A 14,105-nucleotide genomic window follows, 5' to 3' on the forward strand; every position below is an offset into this window, starting at 1 on the left:
TAAAAATAGATTTATATTTAGTACACTGATTTCATGAACAATTTAATGAAGTTTATTGAAGTCAAATTTCAATATTATTTTTATATATCTTTCACATAACCGAAAAAATTTTTTTTCAGACGATATTGTGTGACAACATACCATGCAGATTTAGAAAATCAAGAAAGAGAGAGATGAACTTTATTATATTTTACACATCAATTCCTTATATATATCATCGTAGTTCTATTCAAACACTTATGTGATTATCATTCAACATAATCACAAAAATTGTATCACTGTAAAAAATTATAGCAAGCCGGCCTAGTGTTCTTCTCCATAATTGATGCAAACTGTTCCGAGAAAAAGAGAGAAAAGAAGAAGCAAATATCAAGTTGTTCGATGCACGATTCCACTGTTCTTTTTTGTATTCTACAACAACTCATTTATAAAAAGTAATCTGCTTGTGGCTTTTTGCTGGGTATTCCGCGACTTTCTTGGGGCGCCGCCTCAAATATCGTGAAATCTCTCTGCAAATGCTCGTTTAGCTCCAATATCGCGGCTACATTACCACATCTGCAAAATTATAAAAAGTAATTTATATCAGAAAAATTAAAAAATCTAGATATTTTTTTGTATATTAATGTGTATATATATTATGCTTAAATAAAATAAAAATATCTTAAAATAGCAAATATAGAGTACTCTTAATAGTATTGAAAAAATGAAAACAAGCATGATTAAAATTTGACAGAAATAAGAAGAAAAAGATAAAGAATATACATAGCAAAAATAATTATTAATGGCGATAAAATTTGAATATATAATGTATGACATTCAATATACAAAGATACATTGAAGAAAAGAAATACGAGTGCAAATATTACATGCCTGTAACAGTAATTTGGTGCAGACCAGACAGTCAGTACAGTCTCATTAAAGTGCCATTTGTAGCCTTCCATCACTAACTGATGTGCTCTGCATATCATATCAATGTCGTTGGCCGAGTTGAACTGCGCTACCACATCGCTGCCGAAAAGATAACCGGCGCCGCGCGGTGACACACCCCAGCCTTGAGTATCCTCGGGATCCGACCATAACAAATCACACATCGGCCCATCATGAGGAACCTGTATTAAAAAGTATTCAACTTTAATTAGTTTAAAAAATTAGAAATTTTATAAATTTATTAAAAACAGTAAAACACATAATTTAGCTTTTGACATTAAAACTTTAATATTACAACAGATCAAAATAAAAAAAGATAACTAACTTTACAGTTTGTTATTGCAAAAGAATTATAGTGAACAAAACACAATATAACTCACTTCTTGTTTTCTATCTATAGTCCGAATTTGATCCAGCGTCTGAATACTAGGCGACAGTCCACCGTGAACGCAAAAGATTTTGCCATCGATGATAGCGGATAATGATAGATAGTCGAATATCTCTGTACAGTACCGCCACACTGTTATGCTACCATACTTGCGTAAACACTCGTCATAAAAACCATAAACCTGTGTTATCTGTCGTGATTCATGATTTCCTCTTATCAATGTGATTCTATCAGGATAACGAACCTGCAACAGATAAGATATAAATATACATATATATATTAGAATAATAAATCTTGTCTTAAATAAACTTTTCAAAATTAGCATTTCAGAATTGGCTCTTCTCAAGCAATTCTTATGGAAATATAAAGAAAAATAAACATTAATATTTTAAATGTTTAAATAAAAAAAGAATAGCTTGTTCTTTTTTATTTACTATTAAAATATAAATCAACTGTAATCTTTAATGAACATATTTTAGATCTTTACATACCTTTAGTGCAAGAAGGAGAAGAAATGTTTCAACACTATAAAAACCTCGGTCCACAAAATCTCCCATAAAAAGATAATTTGTTTCTGGCACATCTCCGCCTACTTTAAATAATTCTTTTAAATCATAAAACTGTCCATGAATATCTCCACAAACCTAAAAAAAAACCATTGTATCGATCTTAACATCTCTCAAGCTCCACTAGTGACAATTAGATTACTTTTTACAAAGAGTAGAGATAGTTACTGTTACAGGTGAATCGACACGCTGTACGTTGCTCTCCTCGATGAGGATCTCTCGTGCTTTGGCGCATAGGGCTTTGACTTCAGCCTCCTTGATAATCTCACATTTCTTCAGCTGCTCGATTTGCCGATCCAAGTCACTGGATTCGGCCATCGTATGGCTCGAGGATGGGCTAGTTGCGATTTCTCACCAGAAAACGCAATGTTGTGTTAACGATTCCCGCGTATCCGTAGCCTCGAGTTCTCGCGGAATTCTCAATTCGCCTAGTTTCGGAATCTCGTAAATTGTGAAATAGCTGTCGGATAAATGCAGAGGTTTGAAATAGAGCGAGATACAGAAGCACGACAATAGTTGCACCCGATACTTACAAAAGACTATCTAAAATTCCGTAAATTGCTCCTCGGCTTGAGGTCTCGTCGCTGTAATTAATGCATTTGACGAGCAAGTGCACGGAATTTTCTTTAATACTAAAATATAACGAACGAGATCCAACGATTCTCGTTGTATTCTCGCTACACTTGTTCCAAGTTCCAAATCGCCTCGAACCGTTGAAGTCAGTTGGAGTCGTCCGCGGTGCCGACACTGGCCGACACCAATTCTGCGTTCAACACAAACACGGAATTAAAAGTAGATTGATAGTGAACAATGGATGAAGAAATTCGATCCTACTAAAGCCCGTATCATGACCCTCGCATACTGGACGCGATGAGCGATGGGCGATATCCAATGAGAGCTCTGCTTTTTCGGAAAAGCTAATATTCGTGCAACGACCAATCAACTCCCTTTATTTCCAGGAAGATTAGTTACAAAGCGGGAAGTGATTGGCCAGTTAAACACAGAGCTCTCTGATTGGTCAATCGTACGATTTTCATGCTAGTTACATGCTATCTAATAAGTTACTAAAATATCCAGTAATAGTTTATCATTGAAGGTTGATAGTACTGCTTGAATTAATACGTGCGTCCGTTCAAATTAAATTGAAAATATCCGTTACTGTACGCATTGTGACATTCTCTCATTCTTTGCAGTGCTGATTTATCTTTAAAGGTGTGAATTCTTAATTAAAGTAGTGTAATATACGACGTAAGATTGGCGATAAAACACGAGAAGTGTTTTTTGTTATGTTAACACGATTTAATATGAACACCTCTCTTTTTTTTAATAAATAATCAAGTTTATTACAAGTTAAATTGTAACTTGTAATCCTGTATTCTTGTGTATTCGTAGTTGATCAAAGAATTATATATTAAGATGAGTCCGTCTTATCCTACGCCACAGTCTAAAGCCACGAACTCTTGTATGGATAAGCTTCATTATATTATGTTACTTGCCCCATTCCAACCAGCAACAAGGATTGAACTGGAGACTAACGTAAACACGAGTGCAGAGTGTTATTTAGATATAAAAAATACTGGTGAAAAAACATTAAATGTAAGGGCATATATGTTTTTATTCTTGTTGGAGAAATTAAAGACTTTTTGCATGACACAAACAATCTTGCAGAAAAATTCTCTAATATACAGACACTCATAAGTATTTTCTTATTTTTATGTTTTAATAATTTTATTTCAGGTAACTATAACAAAAATGCCAGCTGCAGAACGTCAGATTGCCCTAAGTTTATCTGAATTAGAAGTTCAAGGAAAAAGCAATGGCACGATATGTATCAAGTGGTCCCCAAAAGAAGCAGGAAACTGGCGAGATGTGTTGCAACTTACAGATAGTAGACGAATTAAATATGATATTGTTATAGCAACAACTGCTAAAGATAATAAGAAAAACTGTAAGACAAAGAAGAGATTACCAAAATCCTATTCATCATTATTGAAGACGTCGAATTTTTCCGTGTTGACAACAAACAAACAATTCAACCAAAATAATACATTAAAAATTCCAACTATTAGTCAACCTTTGATTCCTAGTCTTGATGCACAAGCAAAACAATGTAAATTAGGACGTGAAGACAATTTAAACAAAGAGAATATCTTTAATAGTTGTAATGAAACAGAGACTTCTTATACAATGAGAGGAAAGGATGAAAGAATCAATGGGACTTATCATAATCATGGTAAATCAGATAATATCATGTTTGAGCAAAACATGAATGTATGGAACAATGAAAGTATTCTGCCGCAAGCCTTGTTTCCTACAAATGAACCACAGGACATACGTAGAATCACATATGTCAAGGAAAGAAAACCTTGCAGTAATGTATCGCATGAATGGAATGGAATCACTGAAGATACAGACTGTGACAATGAAAAAGTCCATTCTGAGATTTCTGTATTGCTGAATAAATTTACTTTTACACCTGCAGATGTAATTTCGAGTTCTCCAGAATCAGTGAAAAGAGAATTGGCAGAATCCGCAAGTTTCTCGCAGAGCGCGGATAATCATAGAACGTTCGATATTAGTCGCAGTCATTTATTTGAAACATCTGCAACTTATGATACAAAAACTCTTATCAATGTACCATCGCAACCAGTAGGTTTGCACAACTTGTCACCGATTAAGTCTGATAGATGCTCTCTGATACCTAATATTAAGGATTTAATTGCATCGTCGCCGATAGCTCAACATCCCGATATGTCAAAAAATTCTAATGAATACTTGAAGCGTATAAAGGTAAAGCCGAGTGTCCAAGTAACCAATCGTGAATATTTAAGTTTTGACATTATTTCCGAGAATATTGAGACCACTAAGAAGATAGGGGACGTGTATATTGAGATTTCTCCACCAAGGAAGCACTTCCACTCTAAAATGGTATCTATGCCAGTACCAAAACTGAATAGCACAAGAACTGGTAGAATCACAAAGAACAAAACTTTGTGCGAAGGAGGAAGCTCAAAAAAGTTACAACTGAATATACCTGTTACAAGTAAGTCTTTTTTTTTTTTTTTTTAAGAAATATTCTGTATTTTCAATTATATCAATTTTAATATACATTATGATTACAGAAAGAAATACAAAGAATGTAGCAGCAATCAAGGTCAACAAGTTGTCTCTCAGTGGCTTGAGTAAGACAAAATGGCATACTTCCATGTTTATTAGAGAATCGAGCTTTAGAATGCAAAATGAAGAATCTTTCATGTACGAAGCATTTGAATTAGATCCCTTTGCGCCATCAACAACAGAGGATCCATTTCTTAAAAAGTTAGTTAAGTTAAATCTCATAGTGTAGTTTACATTAATATTATGAATTTTAAATATAATTTATATTGAAATATATATGTACGATTTAAATTTTTATATATAATTTTCTCTTGTTATATTTTGATGAAAATTTTAAATTTTTCTATTAATTTGCAAAAATATAGTGCAAGCTAATAACATTTGTCAATGCAAATTAATTACATCTATAATTATAGTTTTAAAAATTAATTATTCTAATAATTGTCTTACTTTATTGTAATAGCATAGTGCACTATGATGAGCAATGGCTACTGCAGCAAGAATTGGCATTCACAAAATGGTTGAATGCTCTGTTATCTTCGCCAGAGGATTTATCCGTTGACATTGAAACTGCTGTAACAGATATTGGCAAGGTATGGCAGTCGTGCAAAGCACAAAAGAACACTGTACTGGCTGAAACTAAAGAGGCTGTATCTGCAAGGTATGTCTTTCATTAATATTTAACACAAGCATTGAAAAATTTGTTTCAAGAAATTATAAAAAATTTTAGAAATTAATCTTAATTAATATTTAACTCCAATGATAATAATGTTAATTATTTTCAGATATCACACTAGTACCAGATTGAACACTCTACGAAAAGCTGCAAGTGCTATGTTTAATGGCAAGGAAATCACACAAGTTCTCTCAGGCATTAACACATATATTATTAAAGGAACTTTATGCATCAGATCAGATCGTAATTTACATCGTGACATTGGTTCGTTGATTAAATTATCTTTATATGCTTACCCACATCAATTGGAAATTTTTATCTTTCCAACTGTGGTTTTCATTCTTTTAATGAAAGCTTTCTAAATAGAAGAATCAATAAAAATCTTACATCTTTTTCTTAATGCATAAAATAAAACGTCTAATGATTTGATAATAGGCTTGCAGAAACTCATATTGGCTTTATTTCTGGATTATAATCCCCTGTGGCTGCGTATCGGCTTGGAAACTGTCTATAATGAGAGTATTCCTCTCCGCTCGAACAATGATATTGTTGGCCTAACTCGCTTCCTATTAACGAGATTCTTCTCGGATCCGCAACTGATTAAAATGCCTGGTTACCACAAAACCGATCCGAGCCCAAAAATCATCACGAAGTTGAACCAGTTTATTCTGAAAAAGTTCTTGTATCTGATATATTTTTTGGATTATGCGAAGCAGCACAACTTGATCGGTCATGACCCGTGCCTATTTCACAAACGCGCCCAGCACAAAGAGAGTCGCGAAATCTTGCTGAGCTTCTCGCGCGAGCTTTTGAGCGGTATCGGTGATGTGACGAAAGTATTGCGCGGTCATTACTACATACTTACCCATCGACAGACTTCCATCGAGGAGTACGATTATGCGATGACGGATATACGACGCAATCTGCGCGATGGCGTGCGATTATGCCGCGTTATGGAGCTTATCACCGGTATCAAAGGATTGACTCAACGTTGCCGCGTGCCGGCGATATCGCGTCTGCAGAAAGTACACAACGTGGATGTAGCATTGAACGCTTTACGCCAGGTTGGTTACATTCTTGAAGGCGATATAGATGCAAAGAGCATCGCCGACGGCCACTGTGAGAAGACTCTATCGCTTCTATGGCAGATTATTCACAAGTATCAGGCGCCGCGGTTTGATCGGGCTGCTCGCGTGATCCAGAGATGGTGGCGAGCACAACTTTGGTATATTTGCGTGAGAAACTTCCTGCGCGCACGTAGAAATCTCGCCGCGATCATAATCCAACGTGCATGGAAACGTAAGACAACACTATCCTGGCACATACTGCCAGGAAGCGAAACTCTCTGCGATTTGGAGGAACGCAGATGGTACTTGCGAATCAGAACAGCCACGATATGTCTTCAGAAATGGTGGAGACATGTGCGAGAAACCAGAAAAGAGAAGCTGCGAGAGTTGAAGAATAGACGCGAAGCGGTGATCCGATTGCAGAGGAGATGGAGAACCGTGTTATTGATGAGAACGCAGCGAGATCAGTATCGCAATCTTAGGAACGCCGCATTGATGATACAAACGCGGTGGAGAGCAAGACGAGCGATGAAACTGCAACGTTCCAAATATCTCGCGTGTAGAGATGCCGCTATAAAAGTACAATATTTCTGGAGATCCGTGAAGATCGCGCGGAAACAGCGCGAATGGTTCCTTCACAGAAGAGAGAGTGCTCGTATCATTCAGATTTGGTGGAGACAATGGTTATTAACGCAAAAAACGCGAAATGATTTCCTGCGGACAAGAACTGCCATATGGAGCATCGAGAGATGGTGGATAAGCGTGCTCGATAGAAAAAAGTTTCTTTTGCGTCGAAAGAGTGCTGTTCTTATTCAGAAAACGTGGAGAAAGTACCGAACGCACAAGCAAGAAGTCGCCTGTCTGAAGATACAAACGTGGTGGAGAACGATTATGTGTTTGCGTAGGTATAAGCTTAAAAAATCTTGCTGCATAAAATTGCAACGCTGGTGGCGCGTAATCAAGCTTATAAGACATCAACGCGCAGAATTCTTGCAACTGCGGAAAGCGGCATTGATCGCGCAAAAGAATTGGCGAGCGAAAATAGTCAGAAGACATTATCTGAAGCAACGGCAGGCAGCTTTACTGATACAATCGTGGTATCGTTGTGTTAATTCAATGAAACTTATTCGACGACGTTACCTGAAGATGAGAGACGCCGCGCTACGAATAAAGAATTGGTGGCGCAACGTTGCGGTAGCTCGCCAGGAACGCAAAAGATATCTGCGACTTCGCAAGGCTACCATTCTTCTGCAAACTCACTGGCGTCAATGTGTCCTGGCTCGTGCGGATCGTCAGCGATACTTGACAAAGAAGAAGGCATGCGTCACTCTACAATCCTGGTGGCGAATGATTAAAGCGAAGAGCGAGTATAAACGATATAAAATCTGCGTGTTGAAAGTACAAAGAAGATGGCGTGCGATAAGAGTTGCTCGTTCCACGAGAAGAGAGTATCTGCTGACTCGAGCAGCCATTGTCTTGCAGTCACGTTGGAGAGCTTTAACGACGAGAAGACAGTTCGTCGCTTCGCGCCGGGCTGCGATAATCATTCAATCGTATTACAGAATGAGAATCGCAGTACGGAGATATGAGATTGTCAAGTATGCCGCGTTGATTATCCAGACCTATTGGCGAGCCTGCATCACAGGCAGACACGAGAGGCTGCGTTACTTGTCTCTGCGTCGCACAGTTATCACGCTGCAGCGTCGTTATAGGCAGAGGAGAGTCGAACACGAGGAGTCACGCCGGCAATGGCAAGAGGACATCGCCACGAAGATTCGAAACGAGTGCGGAGAAGCTATGCAGATGGATCTTCAAGATGTTACCACAAGGCTCGCAATTCCAGACAGCGATTACTGGAAAGAGATGATCAACAATTTACGCGACTGTAACAACGTCGGGACGCTGATCACTTGTTTGAGTAGCTTAGGTATGTAGAGTATTCTCTTATTTAAAGAATAATACCTCGAGATAGATATTTTTAGATAATAATGACATTTCTCAGAGAAGTAAAGAGGAGAGTTTGAATAAGATAAATCTTTGGAATTATTTCGGAAACTCTAATTGTAAAGCTAAGACTAATCTAAAACTCTATCTTCATTATACATGTACTATATTGTTTCCTTAAATAATCTGATGATTTCCGGCAGTTTCGACAAAAATGATATATAAAAATGATACGTGAATAATTTGTGTCTATCACAGATACTATAACGAAATTATCACCGACCGTTTGCATCATCCTCTGCGAGCTGAATCTGGCCGATGACATTTACAATATAATAGCGCAGAACAACAGATCAGTGCCATGGATGAAAGTCTGTTTGCGAGCGTGCAGCATCCTGATCACTCTAACGAAGCATGACTACACAAGAAAATACACCATCAAAGTAAGTTTGAAAATCGACGGTTTATCTTTCTCTCTACATTCATTGCGTTAGTAAAAGAAACTTAATTATATGTTAGACCAAATACGCATTGGCGTTAATGAAGCTTCTGAATGGATCATTGAAAAATAAAGAGGTATTCCTGTGTTGTGCCACACTAATATGGCTGCTTAACCAGGATGAAGATTATTCGAAGGTAAATTTTGTTAAATTAAGCTGAAAGTAATTCCTCTCATCTTGTATCACGGATATTATTGTATTCTTAAATTTCGTAGCTTTGCAGATTTCTGAACTCTTAATAATTGTCACTATACTCTTTTAAATACTTATATATAATTATACGCACACATTCTTAAATATTTAATTTTCTTTCTCTTATATTTTCTAATGTTTTTCAGGCCATGATGGCATGTCCACAAATAAATTGGTTGATAAAAAACATTCAACAAAAGATCTTGAAGGATGACGTAGTAACAAAACTTCAAAAATCAAAAGATATAGAGAAATTATATCCCAATTGTGATCCTGATCGAAATAACACACAGAAACCACGACTTTTCAGTGATATGAGTTTCGCCGTTGCAGCTATTGTCAAAAAAATTTAAATGATATTAATTCATAAAAAAGGTTAGTAAAATAATTTGTTAAATTAAAAACAAAAAAAAATTATATTAATTTGTAATATTCTCATGATCCCTTTAAATGTTTACTGATCCTTATTAGATCCAAATTGCAAAAATATTTAAAAAATCTGAAAATCTAAAAAGATAATATTTGAAAATTTAAAAATGTACGCAAAAAAATAGTAATAGAAATTGCTTCAATAGCTGCTGTCATTTTCTTCATATATATAATAATAAATTTTTAATTATGGTGAAAATATACACTCTAATAAGCATAAATTTCGCAACTAAAGTTGTAAAAATAAAGACAATCAGGTTTTCTTTCTGCTTTAATAACCGATTCATTCCTAAAAATGTGGTAGAACGATGACAATTTGATCTGCATATGATACAATAAGAGATAAATGTAATCTTTATTTACAGTGCTACTCACAAATAAAATTAATTAATAATAATAATTATAATAATAATAATGCCGAGATGACGATGACAATGATAATGATAGTAATAACGGTGACAATGACAATGGTGTGATGATGATAAATTATAACTACATATATAATAGTGATAAAACCGTAATTAGCAATAGCAGCAGCAGACTCGATAGTAATAATGAGTGTAGTGGTAGTTAGTCGTAGCAGTAGCAATAATTGTATTTCTTTGACTTAATTATCATGTACAGACTTAAGTTCTTTGATCTGCTTAATCAGATACGCTTTCTCATCATTGAACTGTTCGTCCTCGGAACGATCCGTGTGGAAGCGCGTCAGGAACTCGATCAGCTTCTCCTGATTGCGGAGCAATATGTCCAAAATTGGTTTCGGTTTGTTGGGATTTGCTACAAATACCTGGATACAATGAAAAGAAACCATCAATAATTTTTTATTCCATCCTGTTTCGATGGGATAGTTTTTTTTTCTATTTGTTGGAACAATTATAGAAATTCGAGAAGAGAGATTGACCTTATTTTGTGATGTATAGCATTGAGAAGCCCGAGAAAGAACGCAAGAACTTAATTAAGAATTGATATTCATGATCCATTTAAAATTACAAGTTAAAAATTTGAATTTGACTGTATCAAGTAGTGTCATACCTTGAAGACATGGAAAGCCTCAAACTGTATATTGCGAGACTTTTCCTTCAGCATATTCATCATTAATTTCAAATTATCTGGATTCGATATATATCGGGTCATGACCTGCAACATATTTAGCATGAAAACTAATTCCAAGACTATATTTTTATATTTAAATTTCAAATAATTATAAAGTGTTGCCAAATATATATTTTCTCTCATTATATGCTATTTAGAGTTATGTTGCAATGTATCTTTAATTGATTGAATAATTTGACTAACTATTCTACTAATTATTTTATTAACATAAATTTGACTAAATGTAAATAATTGTATTTTCTGTCCTTAGAAAATTTTTGTTTATATAAATTATTACTACAAATTTGTAAAATGTTTTATATCAGTACTCTACATTAATTATATGTATATATATATTATAAAAAATGTCAGAATATATCTTTTCCTTTTTTTATAAATCTATTGTCAATATCTACGAAAGCGAATATATATTGTCTTGGCTGTATTTTTAGCAATTAAATGTTTATAAATGTAGAAATTATTAAACTTATTATTAAAAATATATTCAAAGAGTTTTTTTTAATACTTACTGTAAAATTGTGTCTATCGAGCAATAGCTCGCCCAACAGCTTTAAACTCTGTCGTCGTGTTACATAATTTTCTGAATTGAGTAACCTCTGATAATGCGAGAAAACTTTATCGTAATGTATCTCTAAAAATTCAGCGCTGAGTATTTTGTGCCTTGTAAGTAATTCCTGGATAAACAATCACAAATCATTTGATTGTATCATTGCAAAAAAAATAATAAAAATAGTTTAACATATTTATAATATAACAAATATTGGAAGAGAAATAGTAACATATTTCAGAGATATATTTAATTAAAACCTAGTGAAAGAGAACAAATAATATTTAAATATTTCTCAAATATATGTTGTTCTACGTTTCTTATGTCTTATGTTGCAAAGCGTAACGTACTTTAAATGTAGAGAAAGCGTCAGACGCGATATCAAATGTAGAGACCTCGACGTATCTGAAGAAGTTGTAAAAGTCGTCTGAATAGATCATAATTTTCGCCAGCGCCTCGTATCTCGCGCATTCTCGCAACATTGTGCCACAGTTGAGCGCAATATCTTGGTGCTCGTAGCTACAAAATAAAGTTTGTTCATTAGTAGATATATATGCCATTATATCCTGTCAGCATTTAAGAAAATGGACTCACCCAGACATAAGTGTAAAAAGAATTTCAGGTTTGGTACATATGTATTCTACCGTGGGTGATCTAGTTCCAATTTGCCTCCGCAGAATGTTATTGAAGACTTGCGCCACGTCCTTTTTCCCCTTAATCAAGAACAATAAAGGAATAAAATTCATAACATTCGTTAATAATTCATGCATCTTGGAAAAAAATATAAATATTATTTTATTAAATATTTGATATATTAATAACACAACATTGAGCAAGCTACATAAATATTGTGATATTTTAATAAATAATTTTATCTTTGCTGCAAAGAATGTCAATCGTACAACCTTTCTGTTGAATTGTTTTATACGTATCAAGGGCGTACCTCGAAGTCGATGCGACTCAGATTTTGCACAAGCAGAAGTAGCAGATTGCTGTTGTACAACTCCTGCGCCAACTGTGCCACCACGATGTCAGCCTGCGGTTCCGTCTCGGCCGTGCCGTATAGCATGTTTTTAATGTGTACAAGATTCTTGCTCACATCTTCTTGCGCCTAAAAGGGGATGTATTTCATCGTAGAAACCGACGTGTATCCGCAACAACGTACCTTCTCTACCTTCTTGTCGCCGCGTTCCAACGCGTTTACCGCCTCCTTGAGAGCCTTCACCACCTCCGCTGGACTCTTCTGGGACTTTCCAAACAGAGGCATGTTTTCTTACAATGTATGCACCTTATGAAACATCCAAAAAGATAGAAATTCTTTATCACTCTCCATTGCCAGGAAATATCCTTAAGAAATGTTTACATTATTTGACGAATATGCCTTGGTCAACATCTATTGCTAAATAAGTATGTTTTAAATGTGAGCATACACTCTTTTGCACTCATCGTACTATAATTTGCAGATTCGCATCAATTATGTTAGAAAATAAACGATGTAATACACTTAAAACATACATTGCTATAGAATTGTATTCAACATATATACGTTATCATATATTCAGAATACATAAATTATGTCTATCGCTGTTACAAATGTATTATGAGAAACAGAATGAAGTTACATTGTGAACTTGAAGGAAAATTTGGCTTTCACAAAACTGGAGCATCGAATACAACTGCGCAACGAAGAAGGAATAGTTGGAACCAAAGATTGACAACTCCTCTGCATGACATTACGTTAGACAAACTGTATCGTCTCTACCTTTGTGATTTTTATAAATTCCAACTACGTCAGAGTTGTACGTACTCGTATAACGGCTACGACACGCAGTGCACCCTCGACGTCATCGGTGCTCGCGACGATCGCGATATCGGTGGCAATTCTTCGTCTCGATGTCGCGAATAACCGAATAATCTGCCACGACGGAACACTGTCACGCGACAAACGCGAAGCGAATCGAGAGGAAAAGTTGCCCGTCCTAACCTCAAAGAACGACAATCGAGCTCATCATCGAATCACCTGACCGAACGGATGAAAGCAATAGAGAAAGAGAGAGAGAGAGGGGGGGGGGGGGAAACTGCATCGTAATCCTAGAATGTTGAAGATGCGCCTTAAGACGCGACGGGAAGATCGCGATCGATGACGTACGACACTGATGATGATCGACGGGGGGTGGGGTGGGAGTACGCACATACAATTTCGGGAATTCTAACCTAAAAAAAAAAAAATCTCACCATGCAAAGGAGGTCCGAGAGGTGTTCGGGGTGTCTCGCTCGCGGCTCGAACGTGCGCATACAAACACGCCTGTGCGATCCCCTCGGCGGCGATTGTATGTACGTGTCACGTATGCAGGTGTCACATCAAAAATATCTCCTGCGCATACACATCTATGTCTATGACGGCGAATCTATTATACGCGATTTTCGTATTTTGGCTGCTTTAACGCGGCAGCGTCACGTATCAGGCGCGTTTATGTCCCGTACGGGATGAGTCACGAGAGCGACCGTCAAATGCTCGACCGCCACGGGCGCGAACGAGTCGCTTCGGCTTGTCGAACTTGTCGACGCGGCCGATCGTCCCTTCAATAGTGCATGAGTGAGGCAAAACGATCCGCACAGGCTGCTACTCCGGGGGG

General features: G+C 36.1%; 3 protein-coding genes across 9 annotated transcripts; 1 reads left to right on the forward strand and 2 right to left on the reverse strand.

Annotated features, from left to right (window-relative positions):
- Nucleotides 1–165: 165 nt before the first annotated feature.
- Nucleotides 166–2,671, reverse strand: LOC115236406 (serine/threonine-protein phosphatase 4 catalytic subunit). Its single transcript, XM_029808836.1, has 6 exons — nucleotides 2,415–2,671; nucleotides 2,050–2,341; nucleotides 1,807–1,959; nucleotides 1,308–1,559; nucleotides 871–1,109; nucleotides 166–555 (listed from the first exon to the last, which is right to left on the reverse strand). Exons 2-6 carry the CDS (start codon nucleotides 2,197–2,199, stop codon nucleotides 426–428), a joined length of 924 nt encoding a protein of 307 aa, XP_029664696.1. The 5' UTR covers nucleotides 2,200–2,341; nucleotides 2,415–2,671; the 3' UTR covers nucleotides 166–425.
- A 334-nt stretch (nucleotides 2,672–3,005) lies between these two features.
- LOC115236315 (abnormal spindle-like microcephaly-associated protein homolog) lies at nucleotides 3,006–10,289 on the forward strand. 2 transcript variants are annotated; one of them, XM_029808680.1, is made up of 11 exons: nucleotides 3,006–3,129; nucleotides 3,274–3,477; nucleotides 3,619–4,924; nucleotides 5,004–5,199; nucleotides 5,462–5,659; nucleotides 5,784–5,938; nucleotides 6,110–8,668; nucleotides 8,944–9,128; nucleotides 9,205–9,321; nucleotides 9,524–9,752; nucleotides 10,172–10,289. In XM_029808680.1, exons 2-10 carry the CDS (start codon nucleotides 3,298–3,300, stop codon nucleotides 9,728–9,730), a joined length of 5,103 nt encoding a protein of 1,700 aa, XP_029664540.1. In that variant the 5' UTR covers nucleotides 3,006–3,129; nucleotides 3,274–3,297; the 3' UTR covers nucleotides 9,731–9,752; nucleotides 10,172–10,289. The 2 variants fall into 2 exon arrangements, with proteins under 2 accessions (XP_029664540.1, XP_029664539.1); XM_029808679.1 differs by having other exon boundaries at nucleotides 3,006–3,093.
- LOC115236316 (protein Mo25) lies at nucleotides 10,063–14,075 on the reverse strand. 6 transcript variants are annotated; one of them, XM_029808683.1, is made up of 8 exons: nucleotides 13,705–14,074; nucleotides 12,635–12,757; nucleotides 12,413–12,580; nucleotides 12,064–12,182; nucleotides 11,820–11,988; nucleotides 11,432–11,596; nucleotides 10,842–10,946; nucleotides 10,063–10,596 (listed from the first exon to the last, which is right to left on the reverse strand). In XM_029808683.1, exons 2-8 carry the CDS (start codon nucleotides 12,734–12,736, stop codon nucleotides 10,414–10,416), a joined length of 1,011 nt encoding a protein of 336 aa, XP_029664543.1. In that variant the 5' UTR covers nucleotides 12,737–12,757; nucleotides 13,705–14,074; the 3' UTR covers nucleotides 10,063–10,413. The 6 variants fall into 6 exon arrangements, with proteins under 6 accessions (XP_029664543.1, XP_029664544.1, XP_029664545.1 ...); XM_029808684.1 differs by having other exon boundaries at nucleotides 10,145–10,596; nucleotides 12,644–12,757; nucleotides 13,705–14,075; XM_029808685.1 differs by lacking the exon at nucleotides 13,705–14,074 and adding an exon at nucleotides 13,277–13,514 and having other exon boundaries at nucleotides 10,145–10,596; nucleotides 12,644–12,757.
- Between the last annotated feature and the right edge of the window lie 30 nt (nucleotides 14,076–14,105).

The sequence above is a fragment of the Formica exsecta genome, unplaced genomic scaffold (assembly GCF_003651465.1).
Source record: "Formica exsecta isolate Colony F162 unplaced genomic scaffold, ASM365146v1 scaffold247, whole genome shotgun sequence".
NCBI lineage: Eukaryota > Metazoa > Arthropoda > Insecta > Hymenoptera > Formicidae > Formica > Formica exsecta.

Coding starts and splice junctions, on each gene's coding strand:
- LOC115236315 (XM_029808680.1), top strand. CDS start 3,298: ATGAGTCCGTCTTATCCTACGCCACAGTCTAAAGCCACGAACTCTTGT. Junction 5,660..5,783: donor AAAGAGGCTGTATCTGCAAG/GTATGTCTTTCA, acceptor AATTATTTTCAG/ATATCACACTAGTACCAGAT. Junction 8,669..8,943: donor CACTTGTTTGAGTAGCTTAG/GTATGTAGAGTA, acceptor TGTCTATCACAG/ATACTATAACGAAATTATCA.
- LOC115236406 (XM_029808836.1), bottom strand. CDS start 2,199: ATGGCCGAATCCAGTGACTTGGATCGGCAAATCGAGCAGCTGAAGAAA. Junction 1,960..2,049: donor GTGTCGATTCACCTGTAACA/GTAACTATCTCT, acceptor GTTTTTTTTTAG/GTTTGTGGAGATATTCATGG. Junction 1,110..1,307: donor CTATAGATAGAAAACAAGAA/GTGAGTTATATT, acceptor TTTTTAATACAG/GTTCCTCATGATGGGCCGAT.
- LOC115236316 (XM_029808683.1), bottom strand. CDS start 12,736: ATGCCTCTGTTTGGAAAGTCCCAGAAGAGTCCAGCGGAGGTGGTGAAG. Junction 11,597..11,819: donor ACGCTTTCTCTACATTTAAA/GTACGTTACGCT, acceptor TTGTTTATCCAG/GAATTACTTACAAGGCACAA. Junction 10,597..10,841: donor AGGCTTTCCATGTCTTCAAG/GTATGACACTAC, acceptor CATTGTATCCAG/GTATTTGTAGCAAATCCCAA.